Below are 13,079 nucleotides of genomic sequence, written 5' to 3' on the forward strand. Positions count from 1 at the left end.
ACTGCAGGCACACGTGAAAGGTTAATAAAAGGTTTATTTACAAGGGAAGGGGAAATGAGGAAATGTACAGCTCCGGGAGAAAAGTGGGAGACAAGGTTTTAAATGAGTACTACCCGATCCGCCGATCAGGAATCCCAAAATGGCGCTCTCAGAGTTCGCCGCCAGCCAGGAGCGGTGAAGCCAGGAGGCAAGCGATCGCGAGCCAGAAAGACCCAAGGCCCACGTGTTTGGTTTTTATATCCAACCTGGCTGCCCAACTCCACCCTCAGGTCCCAGCCACCCTCCCTTTGGTGGTGATGGGATTTGTCTTTCCCAATGTCTTGATGGCTTTAGTCTGGAGTGGGGGTGGGGCCCACAAAGCCTGTATGAGATTATCTCAGGACATCATTTCCCCCTAACAGTATCTCCCTGTTTGTGAGGCTCCTGATACAGTATTAGAAAATGTCCAGATTATTTGCGCCTACTTGCATATTTTCCCCTAATGATTATAGTTGAACTAATGCCTTTAATTGGAAAATGTGGGATCTCCATGTATGTACGGGGACAGCGTCAGCTCAGCCCAACCCCCACCAGGCCCTGGGCCGCTCGGGTCATACCCTCTCCCATTCCCCGCTTCCCTGGCCCAGCATTCCGGGCGCTTCCCGCGCTCTCCTGTTCCCGGCATTCCCCGCGCCTCCTAGTTCCCGGCGCTCCTCGCGGCCAGGGCCCTCAGCTCGGCGAACCCCGCCCGGGCGCGACGGTTAGCGCGGCCTTGTCTTCACGGCTTGGTCACGCCTGCGCGGCCGGAGCCATTGGACCAGGCCCCCAGGCTACGAACGTCACGCGCCGGTGATTGGCGGCCTCGGCAGCCTGCTTCGAGCTTCCCCCAATGCAGGGGGGCGGCGTGAAGGGATTGGTTGTGGGCCACCAGGGCCCGCCCCTCGCTCACCGCGCGCGGCAGGCGGGTCCCGCGGACCGGAGAGTGCCTGGGCGGCCTTTCTAGAGGAAGGTGGCGATCAGGCGGTGAGGGGCTTCTTGCTGTGGATGGGCTGCGGGCAGCTCGGGCAGGTTGCGGGCGCCGGAGGTAGGTGCGGGGCGCGAGGGGCGCCCCGCGGGCGGGCGGGCGGGCGGGCCGGCCGGCCCTGCGGCCTGTGCTAGGACGCGCCCTTCTCCTCCCTCCCGGGCCTAGGGCCGCGGGCTCGGGCGGCGGCTGGGCGGGTCCGGCCACGCGGAGTCCGGGCCATTGTGAGGCATCATGGCCGCGAGTCTCGGAGAACGCCTGGCTGCCGGCCCCGCCGGGGGCGGGGTGTGAGGGGGCAGGCCCGGGCCCAGGCGGCGCGGACACGGGTCACTTTGCCTCTGGGTAAACAGCCCGAGTGTAAAGAAGCTCCTCGCTCTGTGTGCCCCAAGCCGCTCCCGGTGGGAAAGGCGTGAACCCGGGTGGCAAGACCCCGCTATGTGTAACGTGGTTTGGGAAATCTGAGAAGTCACCCAAGTCTTTTTTTCCACCAAATGCTCGTGTATGGAGTGTCGTGTAGGTATTCGGAATGTGGTCTTATTGTAACGATGAGTGTGGTAGAAATAAATGGAAGGTGGCAACCTGTTGGCAGTGATACCTGTCAAGTATCTTCAGCACTTGGGTTGCTCGCGGTAGGAATTTTGTTTACCTTTTGCATGTATGCATGTACTTTTTTACTCGATGCACGCCAATCCAGTCTAGGGCTGTTGACTGAGAGGCCAACCACTAGGGGAGGATACTCTGTTTCCTGGCTGCAGACTGGATTCCCCAGTCTTGGGGCCTCAGGCTGACCCACCTCAGGCAGTCTGTCACTCATCAAAAGGAGCCAGTGACCAGTTGGTGCTGCTGCCTGTGAGTACAGGATGTGAGGTCCCTTGGAGGATGACAGAAGAAATGGATGAGGTCATACTGCTGTGGAATTGAGGGGGGAGGCTGCAGTATGAGAGGCTTGACCTAAAGGCAGCAGCCACAGCACGAGACCATCACAACAGTGCCTCAATGTCAGCCCAGCAAGTGGACTCCAGTGAAGGATGCTGTCCAAGTGTATTGGTTTTATCCCTGTGTCAGGGATCCAGGGCACCCTGATAGGAGTTTGCTGCTGGCTCACAGTCCAGTTGGCAAGCAAGTCTTGCATTCATGTGTTAAGTCCACTGAAACAGTAGTGAGGCCAGTGGGCCATAGAACCACCTTTTGAGCCAGGCACTGTTTGGGGAACACGTCTAAGGGGGTATTTTGTAATTTTGTGGCCTTGGGGCAGGAAATATGATTCTGACTGGTTTGCTTAGTCTTAGCCTTTCATCATAGTAGCCACCTCTCCTCTGGTGATCTTATCCAGCCTCCTGGCTTTGGCCACCTCTTCTTGACTTCTCCATCTTGTCCATCTCCAGCCCAGTGGAGCCTCTGAGCTGCCACTCTTTCTTGTCTTAGTGTGTTACTTCAATATTAAGCCATATCCAACCAAACCCTGATCGTCACCTATCCCAGAACCCTCCTAGTGCTGTCTTTACCACCTCAGTTTGATAGCTCTGTCCTTCAGTTTGGAGTTCCCTGAATTTCTCTCTTAGGTCATCACATGGCCCTCAGGACCACATCTCACCACCTCTAACTTAATGTCTTGATCCAAGACTCTTAATTCTTCTCCTTGCTCTCACCCATGCCTCTCATCTAATTTTTTTTCTGGAGCAGAGGGATTCTTTTAAACTGCAAGACAGTGTAAGACCAGGGCAGTACAGACTGGAGCCAGCTTGACTGGACGGTAAAGCAGCTCCACCACTTTTTAACTGTGACCTTGAGAAAGTTGCTTAACATTTCTCTCAGTGCTGTGTGATAACTAGTGGGTGAAAATGCATGAAACTCCTAGAATAGAACCTGACTGAGGGTTGAATCCCATTCTTTTTCTTTTCTTTTTTTTAAGATTTTTATTTATTTATGCACATGGAGGCCAGAGGTGGGGGAGGGTTGTGTGTGAGAGGATTCACCAAAGACAAAGTAGGAAGCAGAACAGGTGGATCTACTGAAATACACTGCTGAGGGGAGCAGTGGGCAAGACAGGACAGCTGACCCACCATGTGGGTCAGCTCCCTGGCTGGAGATCGAACCATGCCTCAGTGGGCTGTGAATAGCTTGATAGCGCTGAAACTTTAACCCCTGTGCCACCACGGATTCCCAGAATGCCATTCTTGTCTTTGGATCATGTGACCTCATTGATTAGCCCCTCCTCTCCAGTGTTCCATCTCTTTGAGTAGAAGACCAAAGTTTCTTACCTGTCATACCAACTCCTACCCTAGTGCCTTTGTTCTTTTCAGTGTTGTCTGGGATGCCCACCCAGCACTCCTCTGCCTTCAAATGGACATTGACTGTGAGATCTTCACTGGCCTTTCAGAAATGCTTCCTTTTGCCCAACTCTTTGCTTTGTTATCTCTCTCTTTTTATTTTTATGATTTATTTATTTATGCATACAAGAACTGGGGTATTGGCCAGAGGGGTGTGTGTGGGGGGGCATAAGAGGATTCACCAGAGACAGAATGGGGAACAGAACAGGCATATTGACTGAAATACACTGCTGAGGGGAGCAGTGCTGAGCGAGACAGGAGAAGTCTGCTGCGCCATGTGAGTCACCTCCTTGGGCAGGGATTGAACTCGTGCTGCAGTGGCTGCGTGTAGCTTCATAGTGCTGCGTCTTAACCCCTTGTACCACCAGGGAGGCCCTGTTTTCTCTTTACTCTTCTCATTGGATAACACAGCACATGCTGCCTCCTAAGGCTGAGCGCTTTCCCTGGACTCCCAAGGAGAATATTCTCTCTGACCACTTCACCTCTTCAAGGCCTCCAGTATCATCATCTTGCTTTGTGCTTCTGTGTTGGCTCTAGCTTAGCCTTTTTTATAAGGTAGCAGGTGCCCCCACCCTGTACCACCGTTTGTCTCAACCCCTCCTTTTTCTGTCTTCTTCACTTTAGTTCATTCAGCCTCCAGAATCATGCAGATTAACTCTTGCTGAGGTTTCCTCAGACCTTCCTGGTCCTGAGGGATTGGTCCTCTGTAGCAATGGATGTGCTGACTTGTAGCAATGGTCCTCTGTAGCAATGGATGTGCTGACTTGTCTGTCCTTTAAAAGAATCCTTATTGGTTGCCAGGAGACTGGCATAGTGTTCCTTATGCTTGTCTGACTGTAGCCTCCTTAGAGTTTATAGCAGTTCTGAGTCAATCATTATCTATATGCTGTATTTCCTTGATCCTAAGCACCTTCAAGGGACATACCTTTGGAGGAGGTATTGTGTTAAATTCAGAAATACAAGGACGGCATAGAATCTAGGAAGTAGAAAGACAGCGCAGTGGTCACTGCCCTTTACCAGCTCTGTCCATATGGTGGGGGACCTTGTTTCTTGATGGTAGCGCCTTCCATAAAGTATTTGGTCAATATTTGTTGAATGAATGAATGAAATCTAAAGTCACTGTGTCCTCTTCAAAGTGCAGCCACCGTGCTCTATCCCTTCACTGTAAACACCATAAACTTATTTTTTTTAAAGATTTACTTATTTTATGCATACAATAACTGGGGTACAGGCCAGAGATGTGGGGGGTGAGATGATTCATCAGAGACAGAGTGGGGAACAAAACAGGCGGACTAACTGAAATACACTGCTAAGGGGAGCAGCAGGCGAGTCAGGAGGGGTCTGCTGTGGGTAGCTCCTTGGCTGGGGATCAAACTCTTGCTGCAGTGGCTGTGGATAAGTTCATAGGTTGCGTCTTAACCCCTTGCACCACCATGGAGGGCCCATAAACTTCTTAAATATGTAGCGATTTGTTCTGTCCATGCACTTAGGCTGCTCCATGCAGATGTATCTGCCTCTGTATGTGGCATGTTCACACACGTGTATCTGTGTATGTGCATGTGCTTCTGCTCCAGTGCCAGGCCCTCTGCATACCTCAGGGTTTTTTGATTGCCCCTCTGTCCTACCTTTTTAGCTTCATGCCATCTGTTTGTCATCCTCCCTTTGGCGTGAAGCTTTCCAGATTTGTGTTCTCAACCTTCTTCTTGGTTTGTGTTCTCTCTGGGTGACTTCTCTCCTGTGGCTTTGGTAACTGACACCTCCCTCATGTATTCTGGCCCTCTATATCTCGGCCAGTCACACCACCAGAACTGTGGCTGCAGCCTGTTGGACAGACCTGCCTGGAGGTGTCATTCATTCTTCTCTGTGGGCTTCTACCTAAATTCTAGGATATGTGTGTCTTTCCAGAGGAAGAACCTCATCTGCCTTCAGTTCCCTCTTGTCTCTGCTCTCCACCTCTACCCGTCAGCAACTCAGTCAATTCTGTGTCAGTGTTCTTTGGAGCTCCAACTTCCCTCACCAGGACCTCATTTATACCTTTGTCCTCTGGTCTTGAGGGCTGCCCCATATGCCTCTAGCAGAGGCACTCTTCGTGGCACAGCTGTCGAGTCTCTTTTTCAAAGAGGGACTAAGTTGTGGCACAAGAGTTCCCCTATCTCGATGGCCCCTAATTGCCCCCAGGATGTGCCTTGATTCCAACTCTCTCCTATGGGACTCCCTCCCAAAACTCTGGCAGTCTCCTTTCCCCACTGCCCCTCTACTGGGAACAGAACCATGCCACCTCTGGTGACGTCAGAATGCTCCATCACTGTCCTGTCCACGTGCCACCTTGTAGGGCCCAGGAGAGCCCTGGTTTCCATGGGTAGAAGAGCGCCTGGCCGTACCTCTGAGGCTCTAGTGCTGCAGAGTTGAGCTGAGGGTCTCGCGCTCGCCCTCTGACTGACCCAGCTGTAGCAGGTGAGTGGATCATTGTTGCACTGATGGCTGGAGTGAGGCCACACACCTTATGTATGTTCTGGAAAGGGCAGCCTTATACTGTGTGCTCGCTTACCTAATAAACTGAGTTAGGGGAATGATGTGGTAAAGTTTAGTATAGTTTTTTTTCCTAGTCATTTTTGAGCCTTAAGATAATGTTTTTTTCTTCTGAAGTGAGAATTACAGTGGACAGTTAATAAAATATTTAACTTTGGCCTTAAATTATAATTTAGGTTCTGAAGAAAAAAAGTAAAGTTAGTTTGCTTTGAAGCCTAGATGGTTCTTGTTGGCAGCATTATTTCAAGTTCTTACTACACTGTTAATAATCCTCTTGGTACCAGAGAAGCACAAGGTTTCTGTCATTTTGTGATGGTGTTTTTAAATCTCTTTGCAGGTGAAAGAAGAAAAGTGCCACTTTGGCATGAAGACAGACTCGCTTAGTCGTCAGTCATTTAAGCTGAGTGCATTGTGATTTCCAATAATTGAGGCAGTGGTTCTAAAAGCTGTCTACATTAATGAAAAGAGCAATGTGGCCAGCTTGACTAAGCCGCCAGCGTGTGCAGCGCGGGCAGGACGGCACCTGGGTTTCGACGGACTTGTGCATGTTAGCTGTATAGATTTATGTAAGGTTTTTAAAACTCTGGTCTTTTAAAATAGTCTTAACTACTTTTGCTATGGAGACATATGAGAGTCCCTCTCCTATCCCGCGTGAGACCGCAGGAGAAGCGGTGATGGAGAACCGAGCGTGCCCCCTCCAAGCGCTGCCCCGTGAACAGTCTCCACCACCTCCCCTGCAAACGTCCAGTGATGCAGAGGTAATGGACGTTGGCTCTGGTGGTGATGGACAGGCCGAACCCCCTGCTGAGGACCCACTCAACTTCTTCGGAGCTTCTCTTCTCTCCAAAGGATCCTTCTCTAAGGCCCGTCTCCTCATAGATCCGAACTGTAGTGGCCACAGCCCGCGCACCGCCCGGCACGCACCTGCGGTCCGGAAGTTCTCCCCTGACCTTAAGTTGCTTAAGGATGTAAAAATTAGCGTGAGCTTTACCGAGAGCTGCAGGAGTAAGGACAGGAAGGTGCTGTACACAGGAGTGGAGCGTGACACTCGCACAGAGTGCAGTCTGGCCCTTAGCCCTGTCAGTGGAGACGTGCATGCTTGTCCCTTTGGCGGGAGTGTTGGTAATGGGGTAGGTGTAGGGGGTGAGAGTGCTGATAAGAAGGATGAGGAGAATGAGCTGGATCAGGAAAAGAGAGTGGAGTATGCAGTGCTCGATGAGTTAGAAGATTTTACTGACAATTTGGAGCTAGATGAAGAAGGAACAGGCGGGTTCACGGCTAAAGCAATCGTGCAAAGAGACAGAGTGGATGAAGAAGCCTTGAATTTCTCCTATGAGGTATGTTGGCAGCCCCTCCTTTGGAGCGCTCTTAGCAAAACCCAAAGAAAAGTATGTGGGAATTTCAGTATCCTTTGAAAGCTGATGTTGCAGGGAAAAAAAAAATAACCACCTACACGAGGTACAATAACATTTATGTGGAAAAGGAGTCCAGGTTCTTAGTTTCTTGATGAATTGTTTGTACCTTTTTCCCAATGAGTTGGGGGGTGCTGCTGAGAAGTGCTACTTGGTGTTGTGTGCAACTGTGCCAAGTGTGTTGGTTTCAGTTGTTGATTTCCTCCTGTTTGTTTTTCAGATGATCAGGCACTAAAAAGCCACATCTAGGCCCATTTTCTTGAGAGTGCCTTATTTTGCTGTCTGTTCTCACTAATGTTTTTAAGTTTGCCCGTCTGTGGTACAGGAACTTGGGGGCTAGGGACTATAGTATCTGAATAGCATGTTTTATAGGATGAATTTGACAACGATGTTGATGCTCTGCTGGAAGAGGGACTTTGCGCTCCCAAAAAGAGACGAATGGAGGAGAAATATGGAGGGGACAGTGACCACCCATCTGATGGAGAAACAAGTGTGCAGCCAATGATGACCAAGATTAAAACAGTGCTCAAAAGTAAGTTGGCAGGTCAGGAGGTAGTGAGTGTTAACAAGGCCGCAGATGTGCAGGTGTGAGTGCTCTAGGGATCACTCTGGGCAGTGAGCATGGTTTGCAGGCAGAATGGTGATGTCTGGTGAAGGGGAATCAGAACAGACACAGGGACACTTCCAGATGCACAATGACCCAGGTGTAGATCATGGTGTATGCTGTGGAAGCCCCACAGCAGCTGGTATTGTGCAGAGGAAGGGAGGAAACTTGATGGGATGAGGAGGAGTTATTGGTATGTGCTGAGAGACAATGAGATGGTAGCCAGTGACTATGGAGATGAAGGCCAGAGGTGGGCGCTCAGTGTCAGGTCCAGATTCTGGATACTATACTGAGTATTGGGAAGCCACGAGAAGCAAGCAGGTGTTGTTAACATAATTTTTGTCTAAAAACATTACTTCTGTGGCTACAGTAAGTCCATATTCCTCAGGTGGGCAGGGTGGGACTTCATGCGTACAGGTTTTGGAGTTTCAGAGGTACAGGCAATGGAATTGTGTTTGGATTTAAGGAAAACAGTTGTGAAGTGGCCAGAGTTGTGCCTGCAATGTTCCTTCATGGATGCAGTAAAGGTCTGAGAAGAATCAGTATTGGTTTCTGTCTTTCCTGGCCTGGAGGCCCCGTGAGTGTCCAGGTGGAGATGTTGGTGCTGCCTGGGCAGTTGGACAACAGAGAACAATTGACATGCTTTATCTGCTCACACGAGACTGCTGAAGTTGCAGGGAGAGCACAAAGCAAACCTTGGGCATGCAAGTGATGTCTCAGGCTGAGAACCAGAGTGCAGAATGTGGTGAGGCACACAGTGTGAGGAAATTGAGGTCAGGTGGCATCTCATCTGATTACAGAGCAGACATATCAGTGCTGGGTGTAGTGTACATCTGTCCATGTTGTGTAGTAGTTGGAAACGGGATGGGTGTTGGTTTTATTTATTAATTTTTAAAGATTTATTTAATGCTAATGGCGGGAGGGAAAAAAAAACAAAAAAAATAAAGATTTGTTTATTTATGCATACAAGAACTGGGGTACAGGTCAGAGGTACGGGAGGGTGAGAGGATTCACCAGAGACAGAGTGGGGAGCAGAACAGGCGGATTGACTGAAAACACTGCTGAGGGGAGCAGCGGGTGGGGATTGAACTCATGCTGCAGAGGCCACAGATAGCTTCATAATGCTATGCTTAACCCCTTGCACTACCAGGGAGGCCCGGGTGTTGGTTTTAGCAATAGAGGTGGAGATGAGCCTGGTATCTCAGTTTCTTTCTCGGGAGGGGCGAGGAATAATCTTTACCTCTGGGAGGCTTGCTCTTGAGTAGCCTACAGGTTAGCAGTACTCCTGGCAGTGCCTGCATTGAGCACTGTGGCTCCCTTCCCACTGCAGCCTGTCTGCCTGGAAACTTGCTTACCCCACTGCTTCCGTCCTGGGAACTGCCTTGTGGGCTTCACACTGGTAGACTGGGTGTGAACTGCATGTGAGCTCTCCAGATAGATGGCTAAGCCAACTTAGTGGGTGCTCATTGTCACAAATGAGTGACCCAGATGAACCCGTGTTGTGCTTGGCTCATAGTTCATTTGTTTCTCATTCTGATTTAGCTCAGAGCTAGTGTAAAGCAGCTTCATCTTGGCCTTAGCCCACAGGGAAGAGTGCCCTCCAGCATTCCCTCTTGGGGCTCTCTGATTCTAGCCATCTGTCCAGTATCAGCTGTGTGTGTGGCCTCAGGGCTGGAGTCAGTGCTGCTGAGCTCGGGCCTGCTATCCATGTGCCACTCCCTTTTCCTTCAGTCATTTATGCCACTTTCATCATCAAAAAAAAGTCTTTATGCTTTCCCAGCAACCAGATTTTTCTAGCTTTCACTTGCATTTATCCTTTTGTCTCAGTTTTTTTTAAGGTTTATTTATTTATGCATACAGTAACTGGGGTGTAAGCCAGAGGTGCAGGAGCATGAGAGGATTCATCAGAGAGAGTGGGGAGCAGAACAGGCAGATCTACTGAAATACACTGCTGAGGGGAGCAGTGGGCAAGGCAGGAGAAGTCTGCTGCGCCATGTGGGTCACCTCCCTGGCTGGCCGGGGAGTCAAATTCATGCTACAGTGACTGGCGATAGCTTGATAGCGCTGTCTTTAACACCTGCGCCACCAGGGAGGCCCTTGTTTCAAAATTTTTAACGCGCTCCCAATGCCTGTAAGAAATTTTCAGTTAAGTCTTTATGGGCCTCCCTGGTGGCACAGGGGTTAAAGACAGTGCTATCAAGCTATCTTCAGCCACTGCAGCATGAGTTCGATTTCCAGCCGATTCCCAGCCGGCCAGGAAGCTTACCCACATGGTGCGTCAGACCTCTCCTGTCTCGCCCATTGCTCCTCTCAGCAGTGTACTTCAGTAGATCTGCCTGCTCTGCTCCCTACTCTCTCTGGTGAATCCTTTCACCCGCCCCCCACCGCTGCACTTCTGGCTTACACTCCAGTTCTTGTATGCATAAATAAATAAATCTTAAAAAAAAAGTCTTTATGCTTTCCCAGCAACCAGGGCTGTCTGTGGCAGTTATGAAGTGGATAACATGTCTTGAGCTTTTTTTTTATGATTGCCTGTAAAATGGGCTTGAGAATAGTGTCTTAAAACTGAGTTAGAAATTTTTTTTTTTTTAAAGATTTATACAGAGTTCACCAGTGGTCGAAGCTGGAGGTGAGGTTAGGATTTGTGTTTTGTAATACCTTCTTCTGGGCCCCTTCATGTATCATGTTTAGTCCTAGACCTGGAGTACAGCAGCGATCAAGGTAGACAGCTTCCTGCTGTTTTGGAGAAACTTAGGTTAGTCCCAGATAAAGCATACCCATATGGCCAAGTGGCAGGTAGGACTGGGATGGGCTGTGTCTGGTGGAGGGCTAGAGGTACTCCTCTTCTCCTTTAGTTTTTAGAGGTTCTTTTCAATAGTTGCTTGCCTTTACTGATTTTATCTGTCGTGTGACATAGTTGAAAAAAGATTAGGAAAGTAACGCTGGTTTATAATATAGAGGTGGCAGGTATACATCATTATAAATTAGTGTGTGTGTATCATGTTATAATTCTTAAAACATTGAGTAGTTCTAAATGTTTTTTTTTTTTTTTTTTTTTTATAGAGGCATGCTTTATTTATTTGTTTGCTGGTTTCTTTGTTTGTTTTGTTTATACATGCACTGGGTACAGTCAGAAGCGCGGGAGGGCGAGAGAATTCACCAGAGCCAGAGCGGGGAGCAGAGCAGGCAGAAGGACCGAAGTACACTGCTGAGGGGAGCAGCGGGCGGCAGGAGAGGTCTGCGCGCCATGTGGGACCCTCCTCCGGTGGCCGGGGAGCAGCCGGGGATCGAACCGGCGCCGCAGAGGCCGCGCGCAGCTTCGCAACCCAGCGCTCAACCGCTGCGCCACCGGGGAGGCCCAGTTCTAAATGTTTTTAAAGTGATTGTAGGATGGGTTTTTTAATTTTTTTTTTTTTTTTGTGCAGGTCGTGGCCGCCCACCTACAGAACCGTTACCCGATGGGTGGATCATGACATTCCATAATTCTGGAGTTCCTGTGTACCTACACAGAGAGTCTCGAGTGGTCACCTGGTCCAGGCCGTACTTCTTAGGAACAGGAAGCATACGGGTAGGAGATGCATTTAGTATTACAAGTTTGCAGACTGAACATGTATATCTGCACACGTTGTATTATAGCCAAGCAGAGGCTGGTGAAGGACGTGGGATATTCAGACCTTCAAGTTCATCCTTATAATCTGTGTTGCAATTTTGCCATCCACAGAAACATGATCCTCCTCTGAGTAGCATCCCCTGCTTGCATTACAAGAAAATGAAGGATAATGAGGAAAGAGAGCAAAATAGTGAGCTCCCCCCCAGTGGGGAGGTGTCCCCTGTCAAGCCCCTGAGCCGATCTGCAGAGCTGGAGTTTCCACTGGAAGAGCCTGACTCCATGGGGCCTGACTCGGGACCTCCAGATGAGAAGGACTCTCTGGGGGCTGATGTTACCCCAGGAGCCCTGGGACAGGTGAAGGCCAAGGTTGAGGTGTGCAAAGATGAATCGGTGGGTAAGTTTTTGGATTTTTTATTTTTTCCTCGCTAGCCTGGACTCATCTGCAGGAATGCTACTGTATCCCATGTCTTCCCTGGTGTTTCCTTCCTGCTGAAGGCCATCATCAAACAGATATATCTGTTTCTTCGGCCTTCAAGTTGTTGGAAGACCCACTTCTGTGATCTTAGAACCTTGCCCAGGGCCTAAGTGTCTTGTACTGTCATGGAGACAGTTCCTGATAGTACAGATTGGCTTTTCTCTCCAGCTGCTTTTATGATGTCTTGAAGCTTGTTTTTTCAGTAGGATGTCCTCCCATGGCATTATTTTGATCTATCCTGATTCCTTCAGAGTGAGTGTCTTCAATCCATGGTGTCAGCCCTGGGAAACATCCACTCTTTTGTGGACCTTTCTCTCTTGGTTCCTGGAATTACTTTTCAGACTGTGTGTTGGTGTTTTTCATTATTAGCATAGTTCTACCCATTCTGTCTTAGTTGTCTCTTCAGTAGTGACAAACCTGTTTTAGTCGACCTGCTGTGTTTCTTTCAAAGATAGCTTTGAGGTTTCAGGATTTTGAATGGATTGCTGCCTGACCTCTTTCATAACTCTATGTGGGAGGCCCTGGAAGAGCTAGGGATAAGGGTGCTGTTGTGAAGAGAGGGGGAATAGCCATGTCCCCATGCCTCAGAGAGAAGAAGAGGCCTCTGAGGAGAGAGGCATTTGGAACCTTGGGTGTCTGAGGGCAGGACAAGTTGTTTCACCAGCCTCCCCATCATCTCTGATGGCTGGACGTACCACGGTCTCTCCTCACCCCCTCTGTCTGGCATGTCCTCCCTCCCCCACTCAGGTTGGGTCCTCGTCAGTGTGGGAACTTTTCTCGGGAATCCAGCCAGAAGGGCGCTTTCCCTTTCTGACTTAATGGTTCATTTCTTTATAGCAGCTTTTATGCACATGTGGTACCTGAATGTGTTCCTCTTTTTCTGAAACACCCTGCCTTCCACTTCCAACTTCACTCTCATGCAAGAGGTGGTTACTAGTATTTGAGTCCACACTCAGGTCTCTGCTTTACTTGTAAAGAAAGATATAGTTGGAACTTATAGCTAAGTAGGTGCAAGTATATTGTTTTGCAGCTTCTTGTTGTAACCATACATGTCTCAATCTTAGGCGCAAACCTTTCGTCCACCTTCCTCTGCTGAGCTTACAGCAGTGGTGCAGTAGT

The 13,079-nt window shown here is 49.4% G+C and overlaps 1 protein-coding gene across 5 annotated transcripts in view; it reads left to right on the top strand.

The window, feature by feature from the left end:
* The first annotated feature begins 923 nt into the window (after nt 1-923).
* DGCR8 (DGCR8 microprocessor complex subunit) overlaps nt 924-13,079 on the top strand; it is a 38,071-nt gene continuing 25,915 nt past the window's right edge. The window contains exons 1-5 of one of the 5 annotated variants that reach the window (XM_037497397.2): nt 924-1,063; nt 6,197-7,196; nt 7,644-7,803; nt 11,301-11,443; nt 11,597-11,879. In XM_037497397.2, the coding sequence (XP_037353294.1) occupies nt 6,477-7,196; nt 7,644-7,803; nt 11,301-11,443; nt 11,597-11,879 (1,306 nt within the window). In that variant the 5' untranslated portion in view covers nt 924-1,063; nt 6,197-6,476. Of the gene's footprint in view, nt 1,064-1,265; nt 7,197-7,643; nt 7,804-11,300; nt 11,444-11,596; nt 11,880-13,079 lie in introns of those variants that run through there. The other 4 variants (XM_037497398.2, XM_037497400.2, XM_037497399.2 and 1 more) reach the window with 4 other exon arrangements.

Source organism: Talpa occidentalis, unplaced genomic scaffold, assembly GCF_014898055.3.
Source record: "Talpa occidentalis isolate TD23 unplaced genomic scaffold, MPIMG_talOcc4v2.1 talOcc4.8, whole genome shotgun sequence".
NCBI classification, from domain to species: Eukaryota; Metazoa; Chordata; class Mammalia; order Eulipotyphla; family Talpidae; genus Talpa; species Talpa occidentalis.